This window comes from Phaenicophaeus curvirostris, chromosome 2 (genome assembly GCF_032191515.1).
Source record: "Phaenicophaeus curvirostris isolate KB17595 chromosome 2, BPBGC_Pcur_1.0, whole genome shotgun sequence".
NCBI classification, from domain to species: domain Eukaryota; kingdom Metazoa; phylum Chordata; class Aves; order Cuculiformes; family Cuculidae; genus Phaenicophaeus; species Phaenicophaeus curvirostris.
The window spans coordinates 72,277,664-72,299,643 of record NC_091393.1 but is presented as its reverse complement, the minus strand read 5'-3'; the positions used below and the strand labels follow the sequence as shown (position 1 = coordinate 72,299,643).

The 21,980-nt window shown below is 36.5% G+C and overlaps 1 protein-coding gene across 1 annotated transcript in view; it reads left to right on the top strand.

The window, feature by feature from the left end:
• The window catches only part of TTC27 (tetratricopeptide repeat domain 27), a 130,098-nt gene that overhangs the window by 58,174 nt on the left and 49,944 nt on the right, over nt 1-21,980 (top strand). The window contains exon 10 of the mRNA XM_069852457.1: nt 14,957-15,070. Within this exon, the coding sequence (XP_069708558.1) occupies nt 14,957-15,070 (114 nt within the window). The remainder of the gene's footprint in view (nt 1-14,956; nt 15,071-21,980) is intronic.

Sequence of the window (21,980 nt, the reverse complement as noted above, 5' to 3'; positions counted from 1 at the left end):
ATGACCCTTTCTGTGAAAAATTTTTTCCTAATGTCCAGCCTAAACCTCCCCTGGCGGAGCTTGAGGCCATTCCCTCTTGTCCTGTCCCCTGTCACTTGGGAGAAGAGGCCAACACCCTCCTCTCTACAACGTCCTTTCAGGTAGTTGTAGAGAGCAATGAGGTCTCCCCTCAGCCTCCTCTTCTCCAGGCTAAACAACCCCAGCTCTCTCAGCCGTTCCTCATAAGGCCTGTTCTCCAGTCCCCTCACCAGCTTTGTTGCTCTTCTCTGGACTCGTTCCATAGCCTCAACATCCTTCTTGGGGTGAGGGGCCCAGAACTGAACACAGGATTCGAGGAGCAGTCTCACCAGTGCCGAGTACAGCACTGGTGAGGTTGCACCTCGAATACTGTGTTCGGTTTTGGGCCCCTCACTATATGAAAGACATTGAGGTCCTGGACCATGCCCAGAGAAGAGTGACAAAAGTGGTGAAGGGGCTGGAAAACAAGTCTCGGGAAGCACAGCTGAGGGAACTGGGGTTGTTTAGCCTGGAGAAGAGGAGGCTGAGGGGGGAGACCTTATTACTCTATACATATAAACTACCTAAAAGGAGGTTGCAGAGAGGTGGGTGTTGGTCTCCTCTCCGAGGTGACGGGTGATAGGACAAGAGGGAATGGCCTTAAGCTGTATCAGGGGAAGTTTAGATTGGACATTAGGAAAAATTTCTTCACAGAAGTGTTATCAAGCACTGGCACAGGGAGGGGGTTAAGTCACCCTCCCTAAAGGTGTTTAAAAACGAGGAGATGAGGTGCTTGGAGACATGATTTAGTAGTGGACAGATATGGTTGGAGTTGATGATCTCTAAGGTCTTTTCCAACCTAGTGATTCTATGATTTTAAAGATAATAATAATACATGCTTAAAAAGAGTTGACTAACCTGAAGAAAGCATTTATGGATCATGTTTCTTGTCTGTAGCCAGAGGCAGCAGTACCAAAAATTGAAAGATGAAAAGTCATGACTGATGGTCTTCCTGAGGAATAAATTTTTGTCAGTAGTTGTCAGTAGAGGATAAGTTAACCTACAGCACTATGTGTTCCAAAAACAGTCTTTGTCAGGGGAGAGACAAGGCTGAGAGTGGGATGGAGCAAGGAGAGCAGGGGATTTAAGAGTCTCTTGTGGTAGTTTCCAGGGGAATACCTAGCAGGGAGTAGGACATATTTCTTCTCCTGCATGACCAATCTCACTGGAACAAGTTAGAAAATATTCTCCGTTGGCACCTGTTTTCTCTTTCACCATTTTTTCAGTCATTTTCCTTGTTTGTCTGGAGGCTAAAAAAATTGCAAGTCTTCAGGCAGCATTTAACATTGCATAGAGTCTTGAGACGATGTATCTTTAAAATATGATATCTAGATGTTTTCAAACCAAATTCAGTGTTTTACTACCTGTGCAGAGAGCAGTTTCTTTAATATGCTTTTCAGGATATTATCGAAAGAGCACATGATGTGTGCTTGGCATAGATGGTGAAATTCCTGAGGCTGAGCAGTTAAAATGAGAAGTTCACTGTTGTTTAATACCTAGGGAAATCCTTATCATTGGTACCAAAGAGTTAAAGCCTAGTCATTTGAATCTAAAATCCTGATTTATTGCTGTTGAGATTGGGCCTTAGCAAATAAATGCAGTACTGTGATGTGGTGTGGAAGTCTGTACTTATGCTGTTTCAGGAGTAAATCCAAACCACAGAGCTGAAAAAGACAATGCTACTACAGTCAAATCTGGCTGAAGTTATTTTCAGCATAACACAGAATATGTGATATGTTTGGCACAAGAGAGCGAGTGTCAGTAATATGGCTAGACTCCATTCTATGTGAAAGTAGGAGCCATATCTTATGTGGTTTACTCTGCTAGTCATTGAAAGCAGTGTCTTTTAAATGAAATAATATCATCTTTCTTTGTGACATTTCCTTTTCTTCTCTAGTTTCTTCCTTTCCCTAAAAGAAATTAATTGAAAACCTCCAAGGGAAACTTACTTCTGAACTTAAATAGTCTCTCAAAATGACAAGAAAAAGCAACCCAACATACAACCCAAAGCCCATTTTAAGCAAAAGCGTTACAAATTTTAAAAAACCCTCTTTTTTAACTATTACTAGAGGATATAATATGTATACTACTTAGTATCATTGCAGGGCTTTAAGCTGTTAGAAGCTTGCTAAATAGCAGCCCACTGATGCCTGTTAACATGGAAGAAAAATAATTTTGGATTCTTAATAATGTTATAATAATTTCTATTTAATAATTTTAAATAATCCAGGGTAGATCTGCAGTTTGAATATATAAGCAGAACTGAACAATTTTACACTTGGATAATACTTCTGTACTATTATGAGAAAGTAGAAAATCCTAAGGGAGGGAAAAAAACTATAAAACATTTTCTTAGCAGAACCTGATTTGAGTCGAATTTTCCAGTGTGTCTAAAATGACTTTGAATTCTGATCTTTGTTCCTTCCATAGGTGTCTCTGAAAGTTACAGACTTGCAGGCATGCAAGTTAAGTAACAGACTGTTTTATGCAGGATCAAAGAATCATGTTTGTAGCTTGCTATAAGTGTTTTTGTTCTATTTTTGTTCCATGCAAGCTAATGGAGCTTGCTTCTCTGTATTTCTGTTATATTTGAATCCATGCAAAACTTTCTTTGAGTCTGTTATTGTTTCCACTGAACATTCTTCAGTAATAAGTCTTCGTGCTCCTTTCATGTACCTTTTTGTGTGGAACGTAAGAGGCTTCCCTTACAAGAGTATGTGTCTCTAGTGCTCGTTTTCTTTGACCTGTTTCACTGTGACGTGTATAATGCAGGGAATACTGGGTGGCTCTTTTAGGTTTATCTGCAGTGCTAAATTCACAGTGAGCTGGAAAGATGATCATCACACACTTGTGTATCTCCTACTTCTGGCTAGAGATCAGATTCCAGAATTCCTATGTCTGCATCAAATGAGCCCCTTTAGTTTCATTTTCTTAATAAAGACAATATTTGCTTGTTTCTGAGTTGCAGGGTTATGGAGTGAGACAGGAGATTTTCCAAGAAACACTGTAGGAACATCCAGCTTAACAGAGAGGTCAGGAAATTATTGATGTGTGTTCAGAAGACAAAAAGACTATAGCAGGGAGAAGAAGAAACAGATATGGACTGAGCTTTGGTCATAAACATTATTCTAATAAGTACTTAACCATTGCCCTGTTCAGGACTGAAAAATGTACTTGGGGAAAGGGAGAGTAAGTTGCTGGGTTTTGTTCTTTGCCTTTTTTTTTTTTTCCTGCATGTGAGAAAGCATACATAGAAGTAGAAAGGAAAAGAAATATGCGGACTTTTACAGGATAATATATTTATATCTATTAGTAAAAGCAGCAGATGTAGACTTGAGGTAAATTTTTTTTTGCTCCCTGTCTTTCAAAAATAAAATTAAATTCACTGCAGAGGAGAGCTGGCCTAGGGATGACTTCAAGTTTCAAATAAGACAATCATGGGGAGTGGAAAGGGAAGTTGGATGTTCTCCTAACTAATGATACTTAGAAGAACTGCGACTAGAGGTGAGGCAACCTCATTTTACCTGAATATTGTCTGTGTTGCCTTTGGTGGAGAAAAAAGAATGAACAAAGAAGTTGTGAAGTCTGAGGATGTTTTCTTTTGGGAAGTCATCCCCGTGTCACGGTCCACTTATAAGCGGAGGCATGATGGTTCATTTAATTTACAATCTCAGAGTGCAAAGGAAAAAGCAATAATTCAACAAGTCAAGGGAGTTAAATTTCAATCCAAACTGGAACTTTATTAATTGTGCCCATAAAGTGGCTTGTGATAGAAAGAGAGAGAGAATAAGGAGAAAGATGGGGAGAAAAGAGAAGAAGAAGGGGTTTATAGCTACCACTATGGGTCCACAGATGTCTGGCGTCTTTGGGGGTCCGAGACCAGAAGGCGTTCCACTGCCACTGTCTTCAATCAAGGTGACCTCACGGTGGGGAAGATCTTCTTTGAAAATTTAGCTGCTCCAGAGCTGTCTTTTATGCTAGTCGATACACCTGCGACGTGCCTTTGCCTGTGGAGATGTGCCAATCTCCACCTAGCAGGCCACGCATGCCAAGAGAGGAGTGTCTGCGGGTCTCCTTGCACATATGTTTCTTCTGGTGACAGTGGTCGACCTGGGGTCTCCCGATGAAGGCCAGTAGTAAGTCCAGTCATTAATTTTCCTGTCTTTTCCTCCTTGCTTCATGGATCTTTCACAATAGTAGGGAGTAGGGAGGCTTGGAGACAGGTACAAAACATTTTTGAGACAAGGAGGTAGGTACCAGTAGTTAGGTACAAAGCATTTGTTCCGTACCAGCTTTGGCTGTTTTCGTAAGGCGGGCATCTGTGATTTATACAGTCGCGTTCTGAGGCTTAGCACATGATGAGAAAATGTTGAGGCAGAAATTGATCCTTTGAATGAACCTTACACCCATCAGGACTTCTAGCTATATTGTCAGCTAAGTATGCTCAGCCTGAGTATTGACTGAACAAAGGAAAAGGATGCTATTGAATATGCAGTAATGTTATGCTGTTGCTGAGAAGCAGCCGTGTTGGGTATTTTTGAGCAAAGAATGCTTTCTTTTAAGGACAGGTAGAAAGATACTGAGGTGTCTTGCTACTTCTTATGAGGATAGTGACGCAGTATCTTTGAGCAGATAACAGTTTATTGCAATATTTTGGCAGAGTTTAACTTTTGAAAGTAGAAGATGCATTTATTTTGCAGAAAATTCACTTGTGATTCTGTTTTCAGTACTCCTTTCCAGTATCTTCTGTGAAAAGAGACCATACGTAGTCCTTTCAATGAAAATTATTCTTGACTTCTTTTGGTTTTTGTAGTGCCATCTACAGAAATAATAATTAATTGTGTTGCATTAGAGGAAATTAAGAAGAGTTGTACACAATGGAGTGTTTTGTTCTTTTTAAAGAGACGGTTCACTTTACTAATGGGGCTGCTGATTGATATTGCTTTATGTGTATGGTTGGTATACCGGCTAGCATAGTGTAATACTGAAACTGATTAAATATGTGCACTTGAATGTTTCTCAGCTTGGTCCTTTTCTTGAGTTAAAAAATATAGCAGGTTGTGTCGTACAGCTTAGATTTTTTTTCATTTTGAAATTTGTTGTCTCTAGAAAAATTTGGTTTAGAGCGTATCTTCACCACCACCCATATGAAACAGTCATTCTGGAGGTGTCTGCAGCCCCATGGCAAGTTCAGGGAAACATCACTGATGAGATTTAGCTCTGGAAGATACAATAACATTGTTGAGAACCTGTCTAGAGAGTTCATTGGCAATAAGCACCTCAATTAGGCATCGAACCTATGTGCATAAGCTAGGAACCTAGTTCCCTTCATAAATTCTATGGAAAGTAAGAGGCTTTCTCAGGAGGCCCTTAAGGTTGATGCTACCTGTTTAAAAAGAGCCAGGGGGCCTAATTTCCAAACTTTTCTGCCTGTTCTGGTGTAAATAATTGTCAGGTATCGGTTCTTTGCAAGGTAGATATCAGAAGGAGTAGGAGTTACTGCTTAAAATCAATGCAGTGAAAGGAAAATGTATTTCAAGTGATAAAAAGGATGGAATATGAAGATTCCTTTGGGTTGATGTTACCAAGAGCTACACATTTGCTACAGAAGACTGTTTGAGTGTGGTAAAAAAAAAAAAAAGCTGTGGGAAGTACAGTTAAAGTGAAATGATGTAAACCTTATTGTATACACTGATGGAATACTCTTAAGTCTTGTGAGAAGAAAATTTACCCAGTGTTCCTTTCTAATTTTTGAATTGATTAAGCCAACTAATGAGTTATGTTGTATTTAATGTACATTTGGTTGTGATAAATTCCAGATATGATAAATTGCAGAGTTACTTGCCAACTGAAATTAAATGAGATACTTAAGAACTTATGTTGCTTTTAGGTAAGTGCAATGTAATTGCCACTATATTGAATCTAATATTAATTTCCAAATTAGTCTAATATAGTCCAAATAACTAACTGTTAGCTAGGTTTTTAACATCTTTGCATACATTTTGCTGTGTGACAGACAAAAAGGAAACTCATAGGTTCAGATGGGGAAAAAAGGAACTTTCCTTTCTGTGTGTGTGTACGTGTACTTAATTTTTAATCTCTCAGAATTAATATTTTATTTCAAATGCTTTATTATCCATGACTGTGAAATCATACATGTGAATGCCATTCAAACATATTGAAGTATATAAAAATGCAAAAGAAAATCAAACAATGTCTTCTTGTTTAGTTAAATTTAATAAAAGGTACTCTATATTTACAATGATGTGATGTTACAGCTTGAGTACTGAGCCTTCCAGACAAGATTAGACAAAGAGAATTTTAGAAATACCATTCTAATTAAACTTGTTGCTTGATGCAATCAGTGACGGTGTTTTGGCCTTGCCCTTGACTTTTTAACACCGAGAGGTATTTCTTATGGCTGTGGCTAAGAACTTCAAGCCCAGCTCTGCTCATGATCAGCTAACACCTGTCGTGGTGAAAAGCTATTTCAGTTGTACAGTCCTGGGATTAGTTTTATAGACCAAAAATAAACCCTTGTCACACAGTTGAGTGAATAGTTTTAGACTTTGGAAAAAATATGCTGAATGTGTGGTCTAAACCTACTGAAACATATATGGAATATTAAAGCAGTGCTGGAAAATGGGACTGTGCACATGCTGATGTCTCAGCCAGTGCAGGAAAGTAAATCCTTCTCCCCTGTAACATTAATACTTTCAGGATTTCTGCCTGTCTTTCTGGTTTACCTGACAGTCAGGCACAGTTAGGTTAAAAATCAGCTAGCATTTAGATCATGATAATTCGAAGAAACCTTAAAAAAAAAAATCACAAATTGTCATATGACTCTGTAAGATGCTGTCTTAAAAGACCTAATAAAGGAAAATACAGAACTGCTAATGCACGTCATGCAGGCTCAAGCGTATTTTTGTTTTCTTGTTACAGTGTAATGGTCTTGGCTTAATGCTCGAAAGGTGCCATGTAGAATTTATATCAGGTACTGTTAGGCAAGAAAATATTTAAGACCTAACAAAGTAATAACACATTTTCCCCATGCAACAGTGAAAAAGAAACACTAACACAAGACTTGGAATAATGCCTGAAATGTAATTCATTTTATGTGTATTATAGAAGTTCTGGTGTTTGCAAGGAAAATGTAAATTGTCCTTGTATTGATAGCTTTGCCCTAGGACTGTATGATCAATTAGTAGTCTGCAACTCCAAAGACTTTGTATATTACTGGATGGTTTGGGGTTTTTTTAAGTACATCGTAGCTGTCAAAGCCATATGGACAAAGATGTGGTCAGTTGCTAGCTAAAATTACTGTCTGTTTAATAGTGAAAACCCAGAAATCTTAAGCAGTTGCTTTTATGTTGATGTATATACACTTTTAATTTGCAGCATAAATTGGTGATATTTTGATTTTTGATTTTCCAGTCCAAATCACTTTAAGTGTAGTGTAATTTTCAATGTTTAGTGAAAGGAAACAGATGTGTCAAGCCATATTCAGCACAGGTTTGACTAGTTGTTATAAAGCATATCAGCAGGACTTTTGATGTTTTTTTGTATCTGAGCAATTCTTTTCACCTTGAGGAGGAGAGATGTACATGGACAGAAGCGATGTACATGGAGTAGAATGCACACTAGCACAAGTGTTCCTTCTGATTAGATCTATGAAAAAGAGAGGAAAAAAAAGAGCAATCTACTAAGCCTGTTGTCTAGCCAGGAATTAGATTAACTGAATAAATTACAGACTCTCTCTTCTTCTCTGCTTTTCTGCCTTTTTACCTGTTAAATACTAAATATATGCACTGCCAAGATTTACGGAAGCCTTGCATTCTCAAGGTATGAAAATATTATTTTCCTTGTTCGTTTTCTGAGGATGTAATTATGCCAAATGGGATTAGAATTTGTCAATTTATAACAAGAATCATCTGGAGTGAAATCCTAATGTTATTTTTTTCTTGGTGAACCTTAGAAAATATAAATGTGTTCATAGCTAATAAAATATGACTGGAGAATATACAACCTTATATCTTCTAATTGGTTGTGCTGAAGCAACGTTTTTAAAGATTAATAGTTTACTTATCTGAAGGTTTGCCATCCTGAACAGATGCCCTAAATTTGTTTTTTGAGATTAGTAGGTTTTATCCAACTATTGACACATGCAATGATAAGTATTATTAACAAGATAAATTTGAAGGTGAGGAATTTTTAGCTCCTTAAATTACTGCCCTGATTACTGGTGTAAGTTTCAAAATTGTTATTTGAGAATGTTGTCTGCAGTGACAGTAATTAGAGATGACAGAGGCTGTAAGTAGAAGATGATTTGAAATTATTTGTTTCAGCATCCTATTTGTTTTTTACCAACTTAACTACTGTTGTTTGTTCAGAACTATCTTGTAGTCATGTTGTTTTATATAAATTGAGGATTGTATTGCAGAATCCATTATTATGACTTCTCATGTATGAGCAGCAGTGTCAGTAGGCTAGAATTTGGCATATGGTTTCTTGTTGCCACCTATTCCAGTTCACTGTCCAAGAAGAATTTTTATTTTTTGTCAGCTTATGTTTGAATTTTGAACCTAAAGTCAACTTGCCATGCATTGAGTTGATACTCTAAGTGAAATAGAAAATACTCTGTTATATATAAATATATAGGAATGGAAGTTGTTTCCATCTGAACTGCAGATTATTCGATTTCAATAAAATGATTGTTTATGAAGTGACCAGAGGAGCTCTTGTGTTAGTATGAAAAAAATGTAACCTTTCCAAAATGATAGTGTTTAGTCTTTCTCTGGAATTAATTAAGTGGGGTTTACAGATACACATTTTAGTTTAAGGGTTCAATTTTAACACAGTTCTTTACTAATACATGTAGAGATTTACATTCAGGAATTATAGTTCATTATATATAACAGTGCAAATTATATGTAACAATAGAGAAGTCTTGTATATAATATCATGATGGGAAACAAAAAGATGAAAAATCTTGGGTTAGCACTGAACTGAGAACAATGATGGATTAAAGACAAAAAGCTGCTTATTCCAATTTTTATTCAACATTCTGTAATTCTGAGTGCATTTTAAAGTTTACTGGCAACTTGATCTCAGAGAACACAGAGCATGCATACTATGATATTACAAAATACAAACTTTTAATTTAAATATAGATAAAAGAAGATAACAGCTACTTTAGGTGGTTGCTAAGCAACTTTTTTGCATTAAAAGATTTATATTCACCAGAACACCATTTTGTGCTTAAAAACAATCATTTGACATATATTTAAATAAATTTAAACATCAAATAATTTTTCTTGTCCAGTTAAATAAACAGCTTACATTTTCCCTGTTTAGAAAACAGTAATTTATTTTAGTTATGTTTTTATTGTGCTTTGAGGTTTTGTGTATGTGCATAGTTATTGTGTTATACTCTTCAATTTCTGGTCTGCAAAGGATTAGTGAGCTGTTGAGTGTTGTGATAAAAATTAAAAAAGTACAGGAAGAATTTAAGGTCTGTGAAAGTTTAGTGCTATGTGTTTGCCGGTGGTGATATATAATCAGATCTTCTTTTGATTCTTATTTATTTTTAAACCTTCAGAATGGGCATGTACAGCAGAATTATGTATGATGGATTTAAACAGAGAAACTGCTTGCCCTGTTTTGGCAAATAGCACATTTTCCGTTGTTCATACACCAAGCAGAAAAGCGAAAAGTGTTCTTATTGACTGGCTTGTTTTGTTGCCAGGCCATGATTCTGCTGCTTAATTGTAAGTAGAAATCTAGTACTTTTCATATCCTCTTGATATTTATACTTTTCAGGATAAAAATGTGCTTTTCAAATATGCTTTTCAACATGAAAAAACATACTGGTGTTGGAAACCACCTAGTCACAAATGTGCTTTATACAGCATTACTGTTTAAGGTAACAAATCCAATTTCACCCAAAAGCTGCCAGTAGTACTGGAAATCATCTATGTTTGAGCACAATTAATAGAGAAGTTTCTAAAGGACACTTCTCAAAGCTTTTTCTTTTTGCTTCACTCTAGACGTTGGCTTGCCTTAATCTTTCTTAAGCAATTAGAAATAATTTTGTAAAGTTCATCTAATGGCTTCCCAGGGAGAAGTTTACTGTGTATACTTTTTTCAGAATTGCAAAGAGTATCTTTTATGAAATACTAACCTGTTGAAACTATATAGAGGTTAAAATTGAATAAACTTCTCCACAATAACTTAGCATCTTTGAGGTTTTTCCATGAGATGGTTCTTTTTAATTCTGTATAATTTTATCTTTTTTTTTGTCACCAGTTCAGTGCTAGGACAAACTTAAAAAAAAAAAAATCAAATTAAACAAGTGTCATTTATTACAAAAAGTCACATTCAAAAACTTGCTTTACTTAACATGGAAATTTAAGTGTCAGATCATTTGGATGAGACTGTGGAAAGCAAAATAAAATTCTTCCTAATCCCGTACTAGTTTTCTTGTCTTGTTTCTTAGGATTGAATCCTGTAGAATTTCTTATATCAAAGTATCCTTTGCTGTACGTTTAAAAACAAATTAAGCACTTGTAAGGCAGCTTTCACTGGTCGAGTCCTTCACCAGAGATTAACAGATATGCCTGCAAAGCAGCCGCAAGAAGCAAGAGTTTTGCCTGTTCATGCGTCAGTCAAATGCCTCCAACTATTTTTTTTTTTTTAATGTACTCATCCGACTACTGTGCATAATATAGGGTATTGAAAAAAACCCACAATAATTTCTCATCTTGCATGAAAGCATAAAATGAGTTATAAGGTGGTCATTTTGCCTTTGTTTATATGAAAGAAATAAGATTTTCATGTTCATTATCTGAATGAATTATAACGATAGACTTGGTTATATGAAGTAAGGCTAATTATAAATAGACGTCAATTAGTCCACATAAGTAATTTGGAAGGCTTGATTATGTGCAGCTTTTTGGAAAAGAAAATAACAAAACTGCTTAAGTATGTTAACTGAAATTGGTAATGAAAAGAAACTATAAAGGGACTTTTTCTATTTTTTCTAAATCCCTCCCAGTGCTTTCTGTTTATTTGTTTGTAACTTAAAATATGTTAGCAAATACTTGAGTGAATCTAAACTAAAGGTCATTTCTTTGGAGGGGATGACAGAAAAACAGAGCAATCCTCAAGAGTGCCTCATGTCTGTACCTTCAAGTAACTAATTTCACCACATCCTGGCAATTTGGCCAAAAAGCAAAATATTTTTGGGTCAGCGATGGGCTGATACGCAAGCTCTTGGGAATTCCACAACTAGTTGCAATTAGAAGTGCTCATAGTTGAAAAGCCCACTTTCAAGTGATAGCTCCATCACAGCAATCATAATAGTTTTCTAGGCTACTGGTTGTTTATCAGCAAGCAAGGTACAAGAATAAAAGAATGGGTTACTTAAAGCATGAATTTATAATAAGTATAAATCAGAAAATACTCAATTTATTTTGAACTGCAGTTAAGCATCATCTGTACCAGCTTGTCTAGCATGTTTAATTAACCCATGTCAGCTCTTCCTGACTTTGATGTCCAAGAGAATTCCTTAGGACCTCTTGCTTTTTTCAATAGTAGATGCAGAAGAGTTGCTCTACTTGTAAGTCATAGCTTACTGATACAGTCTTCTTCACCTGCCCTTCAGAAGACTTCAGTTTTGTTTGGGTCTATCAGCTGGACATCTTATACTATAGTGTAACGCTTCTCTTTGTATCCCAGCTTTCCCAGGGCTCTTCGGTTAACTTTTCTGTTTTCTCTTGAATGTATTACAGTCTTGATTTTGAGCTGCATGCTACTTTCCCTGTGTGTAGTTTCCTTAAATAATAACAATAATAATACATGTATAAGTTTGTATGTATGTGAACATATGGAATACCAAGGGCATAAGCTTCCATGAAGATACTTGCTCACTTGCTCTGAATTTACATAGACATTGTAAATTGTGCAATCATTCTTTCTGTGTTTCTCTAACATAAAGTTGTCAGAGTGATCATGGAGTGCATCACACGTAGGTTTAATCCCGAATAATGATGAAGCAGAGCCATTCATTAGTGGTTCCTGAGACTTAGCGTGGGTTTGGCAGAACTCATGTTGGGTGGGTTTGATCTGGGTATTATGGGTAACATGCACCTATCTCACCATTCAGGTATTACTTCCCATTTTGTTCTTACATAGTAATGGGGATATTACGAAGATATTGTACAATAATGGGCTACTTTGTTATTAAGACATTAAGGATCATGTTTCATTCCAATGTCATGTAATGATGATATATTAAATGAAATATTGTGATTTGTGTAATATTTTGGTAATCTTCTTTTTACACTTTGATATGATTGGAGAGGATGACATGAAGAGTTCTTTTTTGTAGGAAAAGATGTGGGGAAGAATTGGAGAAATGACTTCTCCCATGTGAAAACATTCCATTCTGTGCAGAAAGAAAATGTTGCATAACATTGTTTTCTTTCTTCTCACCCCATCTTTTTTTTGTGTTTCCTTTTCTTTATTTTATTGTTCCTTCCCTAAAATAAGAACAAATATGGCTTGTGAAGGTTCTCAGTAGTGGTTTTGGCTTAGAATAATTTTGTTAATATTCTTAGCTGTCTTTGGTACAGTAAGATAAACTTTCAGATATGTTAACAAAACTTGCATAATCTTGGTTTAGGTTTGGTTTTTTTTCCAGATGTTTTATTTTAACCTATAATCTCATTAAGAGAGCCTAGATTTAGCTTCATGTGAAAATATAAAGATTTTGAGACTTACAAAAAAAATTATTATCTGGAATATATTGAGATTTGGGGTAGAATATTAAAGCTTGCTTAATAGTTATGGATACATGTTCTGAAATTATTCTTTGAGTATAAACATTTGTGCCCTTTATATATTGTTTTGTATCTGTGGTGCTTTAGACATTAGTTAGCCAATGAAGAGGCGAGCATTTGAGTTTTGGCACAGGACTGAGCTCAGTGCAAGTATAAACTTAGAGGTGTTTCTTAACTGAAAAATAAGCCTACTTCTCACTGTCCTATACAGTTGCAGTGCTGCTTTTGTGTCAATAAAACTGTTAGAGGGTTTAAATTTTTCTCACATAATTGTACAGCAGGTATACCTTACCTTTGGTTTTATGAATACATAGAAAAAGCAGGTTTGTTATTCAATATAAGACTGTCATTGCTCCTGCAGAAGAGTGAAACAATTATCCCTGCCTCTCTTCCACCGTTTCTCTTTGCTTCTTCTCCCCACTACGTAATATATTTTTTATACGTTTATACATACCTCATACAGCACGATTGCTTAAATCATTGCCTAGACACTAGTGTAGGGGAGGTGTACATGGAGACAGAGGAGAGGCTTTTCTGAGTTCCCGGTTCTCTTGCAGACTACAACCCCTTCAATTACTGGAAGGTCACTATAAGATCTCCCTGGAGCCTTCTCTTCTCCAGGCTGAACAAGCCCAAGTCTCTCAGCCTGTCAGTGTGATGAGATGGGAGCGATGAGCTCTCAGAACTGGCATTTGGACCAGTTAACAGATTTACATATCATAATTAATTTATAATTGGGCACTTGAAACTATAAAGAATGTAGAAAGCAGCGGCTGTGGTTTCCTTAATACTTCTAGGTTCTCAGCACATGAAGGACACTGTAGAAACCTTTGAGTACTTCTTAATGAAATACTGAATAGAAGTCATAAAAGAGTCACTACAGAGGTTATTGGTCACAAGAGGGAGGATCTGCTGATGCTGAAGTTTTTGGTGACTGTACATGCATTCATATTTCTTTCATTTGCTGTTGCCTGTCTTCCCACTGTAGTTTTGCTTGGAGATAATTTGGTTTAGCTTGTTTCTTTCTGCTTCCTTTCCTGTGAAAACACTAGGGAAAATTAAAACAGATTACAATATGACAGAAATTTGTCAGATACTTCACATAGACCACCAGCAAAATATATTTTTTAATGCTTCGGGAGGTCTTTGAGAGGAAAGAATGAACCCACTGGGGTTTTTTCTCCAATCTACAAATATCTATAGACAAATTTATTTTCTCAGAGAAGCTGCACCATATTTGTAGTGTCAATAAAATTAGCGAGGAAGTTTTCCTGCTGTCTCCCTTTCAAAATGAATATCTAGCAGAAAAATGGCATACTGTGTCTGAAACCATACGGAAAAGAATCCAAGCAGTCTGTACATTATTAAGGGATATCAAAGTTGTATTGGCTACATGTCTTCTATTGGGCTTTCCTAAAAATCCGTGTTTAGAAACTGGTACCAAGTTCCTGGCATCAGGGCAGGGCATTCCAAGTGGTAACCTACCGTGTCTTTAGGAAAACCTTTTATCTAGATTATTGCATATTCCCTATACATCTACTACACATCAAAACTTTGTCCTGTTATTCTCAAGTCACGGCACATTGTAAATTAATTAATATTCTTCAGATTCTTAGCAATTTCAACCTATTTAATGTGGAAGATGCTGATAATGCAGGCATCAGAGCACCTTGCTTCAGAGGAGAGGCCTTAAGAAGCAGGGTACCTGCTGCTGTCTACAACTGTCCAGTATGCAGGAGAAGGCTGAGCCTGATGGCTCAGTTTCAAATTCTCCTCTCTGAGTAGCCTTTTTAATTTATGGAGTTTGGTCTATGCACCCTTTGAGTACATATACATGCAGCGCTGCTGTAGCTGAGGAGAAAATAGTTTTTATGGCCACCTTTTGTATTGAAAATTGTGTAAGGTACAACCTTGAATTCATCAAATAAGCACTACAAACACGTATTTGACTTCTGGAATAGCAAACAGCATCCGTGCTTGAGAACACTGTTAAAAAACTTATTGTCTTCATTGTCTTGTAAAATGAAATAGTGAAAAAAATGTTATTTTTTTTGCTGCAGTGCTTGCTCTCTCAGCCAAAGTTCTGGGCGATTCAGACATCAGCCTTACTCCTTCGGACCAAGCTTGAGAAAGGAAGCACCCGGAGAATGGAACGGGCAATGAAGCAGATTCAGGTAAGACTTCTGAGCTGTGTTTTTATAAATAGGGGTTCTTTATATATCAGATGGAAACAGGCTTCTGCAGTTGTTCTGTGTGAACTGTATTGTGAGATAATTTTCTAATTACATCTCTAAATTAGATGCATAAACCACAGATCCTTTTATGTCATCCAGTCTTGAGATAAACTCTTACGTGGACAAGTAATAAATGATCACTTTCTTCAAAAAAACATGACAAGATTAGAAGACTGAAATTAAAATCTTTTCTTGCCTCTAGTTTCTGACTTCTGATTTGAGGAGTTTTTTATGTAGACGTTCATTAATGTAAAGCTGCTACTGCTATCATTGTTTTTCACAGTTTTTACTCAAGTAAATGGTCTGTAGAAAACACTGAAACTAGCAAATAGTCATTGGTGTTGTGAGAACAAGAAAACATACTTGTGAGTAAAGCAACATTTTTGATTCAGCATTTTGATGTGATACTTGGTGATTAGTATTTTTATTGCATGTTTAAGGCAGTAATTAAATAGTCTTGCTCCAAGCAGAGAGAAGATAATTTTTCAAATGCAAACAAGAAATTTAAAATTTCTGAAATGTGTCAACTAATAGGATTTATTTAAACAATGTTTTTTTCAGAGGGAAGATCTGTAGGCTATATAAAGTTATGGGGGTTTTTTCATTCATATTACAGAATTTTGTTAGGTCATTTCTATGCTGTTAAGCCTTGCTGCCACACATGAACAGGAGGCATTTCTGTGTCCATCAGGCAACAGTCCTGCTGAATAAAACAGCCAGGAATGTATAAAACTTACGCTTATGGTGCTGTGTAATTAAATCCCAAAAAGCTGACATTTCATTTAAAATCATTGTTAACGCCTAGATTTTGAAGGCAGTGCAGCTTGGATGTGCTGCTACATTTTTCTTTTGCTGAGGAGGACATGGAGCTGCTGTAGTGGAATTTCCTGGGGTCAGTAGGAGTGTCAAGGAAGCCAGGATTCCATGTTTGGGAGATATAGCATCTGACGGCATTTGGAAAATAATCTCAGGATCCCTGATGCCCTAAGCTATAAAACAGTTAGAGTATCTCCAACATTTTTGTCTAGCTTGATTAAACCTGAGTACTGGAAACTGATATACTCTGCAATTTGACAGTTCCATGATGGAAATCTTCATGAAGAGGTTATCTTTGCAAGTACATTTAACTGACATCATAGTGTGCTGCAGCTGCAGTAAAGCAAAGGATTGATTAGCACACACTGCGACATTTTGGGAGGTGACCTCACAGTAGACACACAATCTGTGATTTTAAGTATTATCTTTATCTTTAGGTTTTTTGTGTTTTCTTTCACTATATGAAACTAGAGGTTTGAATATAATGATGTATTTGTGTTGTTTCGATAATGCATCAAGCTCAGTTTCCAGAAATAGTTAGAAGTTGTTTAAGGACTGATATGTGCTAAATTAATCAAATAATTTGAATAACTTTCCATTTAAGGTTTTCATTCCTTAGTTCCATTGGATCAGGATTTTAAGATTCATGGTTTCTAACAGTTCTAAGGAGGAATCAGGAAAGTGGCTGATATTAGTTGCATACATAACACAAGATTTTTTGTTATATCATCTTCATGAAGGTACCAGAGAGCTAAAGAGTTCTGCAGCTATTTATCAGTAGAAAATGGATTTCAAAGCTGTTTTCATACAAATTGTTGGGGGATTTTGTTTTGTTTGGTTGTCTTTTACAATTTCATGTTTAGTTGTTCAGATTGCTGTAGAAAGGTTAGATGTTGAAGATTAAGGGAGGAGGTTGGGATGAATATGATTAGATTCCCCCTGTTCTTTGCAATATCAGATTTTTAAAGTAATTGTTTAAATTCCTGTAAGAGGGTGTTAGTAAGAAGTGGTAAATTAAATCCTATAAGTTACTTACTTTAGGACTGTCTGGAGAGTACATGAGCCATTATAGACTCCGATTTATTGATGCTGGGATTCTCCTGTCCCCTTTTACTGCAACTGTTTACATTTCCACCTTTACCTGCTTCTACTCTGGGTCAGCAAATCCTTCCAAATAGCCAATAAGCTTCTTTTTAGATTAATATCACTAGGCAGGCATATGCTTCTTTTCATCCCTAAGGCAAGCCAGGCCACGTTGTTGGTTTATCAAAGAAGAGATTTTTTGGTCACATTTTTTGTGGGTCTAGCTATGTTTGTTTAACTTATTTTAATTACTTGAAAATAATTGCAGGTATTTTTCAAATGAGAGTATTGGGTGAATTTAGTTGCCATACTCGGATTATTGAATTTATCCCTACTTTACATTAAACAGTTTCTGTGAAATGGTTTTATAACTTTTTTTTTCTAATTGGAAAGCTTCAAAAGTAATCGGCATGATCATTTTCAAAAGCTTTTTCTGATTACCTTAAAAATCTGAACTACAGATAATATAGTCTCTAGAACAGGTTTTAAAATGATCATTCTGGGTACTCTGGAATGTACTTCAGCTAGAAGGCAACTTGAATTGGGGAGGAGAGGGATTGTTCTTAATATTTTTTGGACGCTACTGGTTTTCTCTGTCCAGTTATTGCATAAAGCAGGTTTGGACCCACAAAAATTAAAGATTCCTAAAGCCTATACATTCTTCCAACCATTTTTCTAAGAAAAGGAAACAGTATTCAAGAGCTAAAATAGTTATTTTACATTCCACTGGAATATTTAACCATGACCAGTGTAACACGTATTGAAGTCTGGATTAAGGTACTGCCAACCAAAATGTGTCTCTGGATACAGAATGTTGGTGTTTTTTTTTTTTTTAAGGTTGGGTGTTTGGGGCTTTTTTTCCATATGGATGTAGGTGAGGGAAGATAAGAAGTGGGAAGAAGAGGGGAATTAAAGGAAAAGATGGAGAGGGAGAAAACTGGAAGAAAGAGGAGTAGGTTTTGATAAACAGCTCTCCACATAACCAAAAACCTGCCGTTTCTGCATCAGTTTTGGGATCAACTGCCTTCTATTGTAAGAAAGTAATTCAGAAGTTATTAATAGTGAGAAATTGTTTGGAATAAACTGTTAAACCACAAATTACTGCTGAAAGTGCAGCCAGAGCTCAAGTAATAGGATGAGGGAGAAAAAAGGGAAATTTGAGTGGTCGAGGAGCTATGAAAAAAAAGTTAAAATAGAGAAATGATTTAAAATAAACCAATCAGTTTAAGGCATGTGAAGGACAGCAACCCACTCTAGTTTCTTGATGTATGAAATAAGTGTGCTCTTCCATTTCAATGGATTTTAAAATATTTTTAAGAATGAAGCAAAATGAATTAAGATGCCATGCTTTGTACAAAGGATGGTGGAGTAGAGGAGGTGAGAGCATCGGTGAAGCTGTCTGGTACACCAGTAGCCTGCTCAGGCTTATCCTACTGGACTTGTTAGAACTACTTCCTACAGCTTGATCTGTGTGGTTACACTGGCTACCTCTATGCTTGCTGCTTTTATCAGCTCGTTCTGTGCTCCTTTCTGACTGTATTTTCTGCTGCTTGCAGCACCTGGCGATAGCATGTCTGTCAGCTAATCCCTTGGTTTTCCTAGCACACAGCACGACACACTCAGTGTTTCATGCAGTTCTCTCTGGCTCGCTTTTCTTGGCAGCAAAGAAATTTGCCTGTTAAAGAGAGAGAAATGTGTCTCGAAAGGGTGTTTTTAACAAGACTTCAGGAGATCTGGGAGCAGACTAACAATATTATAGGCTAATCATTATGTCTGAAATTGAAAGGTCACGAGAGATCTTGTTTTATATCCTAGTCTTACACAGATGTGTGTGATTGGGAATTCTGTGTCAACTGCCCTGTAATTTTCACTTAAATAATACTTCAGAGTGTCATTTTCTCCAGCAGCTAATATTTTTCTGTATGTGTGAAATAGGTAAATTCAGATTTTTTTGGTTTTTTTTTTAAATTGTTCATACTGTAGAAACATGGTGGTTGATGTTCAGTTCTTTCAAATCCGAAGTTATATACACCCATGGAAATAAAGGGCTGGTATAGGTCTAACAGAACTGTCATCTTCAGCTCTATGAGCCTGAATGCAACTTTGCTGTTTTCTTATTTTCACATTGGTGATCTTTAAATAGTTCTGCAACAAAGTTATGTCATTTATCATAGAAACATATCCTTTTTATTTTCAAAACTAATCTATCACCTTCTTGCCAGCTTGCTCCCTGTGTTTGCTTTCTTTGGCAGTTGTTCTGCATTGGACAAATTCAGCATTTGAGGGAAGAGTTAAAAAAGGAGAGGGGAGCCATCTTACTCCCACCAGGCTGATTTGAGGCTAACAGATTTTTCATGCTTCTTTTGCCTCTCAAGTTGTATACCTTTATGATCTGGCCTCTCAAGACCGTGGCTGGAGTAATATAGAGAGACTTTCAGTATGACCAAGAGAATGACACCATTTGTCCGTTCAGCTAAACTATTGTACTAGGAGTTCCTATTCCTGTTCTATATCCACCTCTTGTACTCTAGGAGCACATTAAATAAGATTCTAATAGTTTATTTTAGTTGTGTATGGAATGGAAGAGGAGAGGAGAAAAATTAATTGCTAAGAAATTTGTTTCACATTAAGTTGAAAGTTTTAAGGGAAGATTAGTGGGATATATGAGATGCACTGGTGAACTGAGAGAGATTTCATTCAGCAGGGTAATAAGTGGAAGACACACCTCTCCTATTCTATAGAGATCCTCCATTGATATCCCAATTTCTCAACTATTATGAATTGTACTTACTATTAGAACACATGTTCCAAAAGCTATTTTAAAAGAGGAGAAAATCCAGGTGTCTTATAAAACCTTTCCGTAATGAATTCTATGCAAGATCACAAGGTCTGCAGAACCCCAGAAATAAACCTTATTGCTTCAGAAAGCAATCACAAGGAGAGTGACCTCTTGGTGATAGCTCTGATTTCAGTCTCGACACACATTTCCAGAATGTATTTCATTTTGCTTAAGCAAATGACAGATTTGATAGAAGATGTTACATGACACAAGTGATTCTGGGGATACACTGCACTTGTTGGCACACTTCAAAATAATTAATGTGGTAGTGCTTGACTATCTGCTTTTCTTCTACTATGCAATTATGCGTTTTGTTGGGGAAAGAAAAAGATCAGAGATCCAGTCTGCCCGGAATTATTCAGGAATACCCAAAGTGTTTCTGTACCACTGGCAAACAAAAAAAAAAAAGAGAATATTGAATAGTATAATTTTCCAGGTAATGATTTCTGCCTAGAAGTTTTCTGTTGCACCGTTGTATTTGCCAGCTTGGATCAGTGCTATTAATTGGTGTGGGGAAAAGAATGAAACCATTCTTTCTGTGCTCAGGTTTCTTCATATTTTCTTAGCTAGTACATTTCAAGTACAAACCTTTTTGCTCTTTTGAGAATTACGTTCAGTACCTGAACTGTTCCCCTTCTAGTGTCAATGCACTTTCTAAAAGCAGCCAAGAATACTAAGCCTTCCATTTTTTCCAAAATATTTCCTGTTGAATTGTAGCTCTAAAAGCTTTTACCTTTTTTCCTTTAAAAATCTCTTCGCTCAGTGTCCTGACAATTTGAATGATGATATTAGGAGTTATAATGTCAGTTAGGACGATCCTTAAGCCATCTTAAACAGTACTATACAGTACTATAACACTTTTTTTATAGACAAAGTGAAGGCGGCAAGTTGTAAAGAAAAACATGTTTCCAGGACACAACACTCACATCTTTCTGCCTAAGCTTTGCACTGGGAGGCATGAGCATTATAAGCACGGCTTCAATGAACTAAACAATTAAAATAGTTAAGATCCACACGTAATCAGATCCAGATGCAAGGCATGGAAGACACATTATTCCCACCTATTGCTAAACTGACTAGATGGATATTTATAGGTGTATGTCATAAATGTCTCTGCAAATCTGGGTATCCTGAGGTGAGCTAACAAACTGTTCAGAACTAGCCCAGTACTGCTAGACAGATTTTCTTGAGTTGCGTTGTCCAGTTCTCATGCCAGGTACTGCAAACCAGATTCTCCCTTATCTGTTAAGGTAGTTGTCTCTTTCTTCTGTAACAAAATTAAAATCTAACCATATACTGACAGCTTTACTTCTTTTTATTTCTTTCTCCATCCTTGTCCTTACTTCCCTCTTCAGGGAAAAACACGAAGAGCAAAGCTGATTCAAACAGTCTTTCAATCTAATTTTCAGCATTGACTGCAGTTGTGTCTTTCCTCAGAGCAAGCTGATTTGGGAACTATAAAAGCAGTGTAACCACAACAGCTTGGAACTTAATGCATGCTTACTATTTTGAAGTGTACGCAATTCCTCTACAGGTTTTGCGCCCCGTTGAAAGTGTTTTAGAACTACCGTTCACCAGCGGCAGTACCAAAACTAGCTAACTAGATGCAAACAAAGGACTTGCATATCAACAGGATGCAGTTGAAATTCTTTGTCCTCCTTGTGAGTCTCCGCACATATGATTGTATGAGACACGAGTATTGGTTTAGGACAGATGTATGGAGCTCTGTTGAGCTGTGACAAAAATGTCAAGGCCTCTGATAGGAAAAAAGGGGGAAGCTTCGATGCAGATCTCTTGGAGTGGAGGACTAGAATTACCTCTCCTCTTCCCAGGTCATATAAAGACACAGATTAAACCTAAGGTCAAGCAGATATATTTCGAACTTGAGACTGCAGAGTAAGAGAGAGACTAAGATGCTGCACTGTAAACAAATAAGCTGCAAGGGTACCAAGAAGGGAGTCAGATGCATGTATGGAAATGACAATGTTCTTTTCCCAAACGCAAATTGATCTACCCTGTATTTGTAATTTTAAATGTAGCACTGTCTTGATGAATTGATGGATGACAAGATTCTTGCTTTTGCCACAGAAAATGCATGGTCTGGTTTTAAAC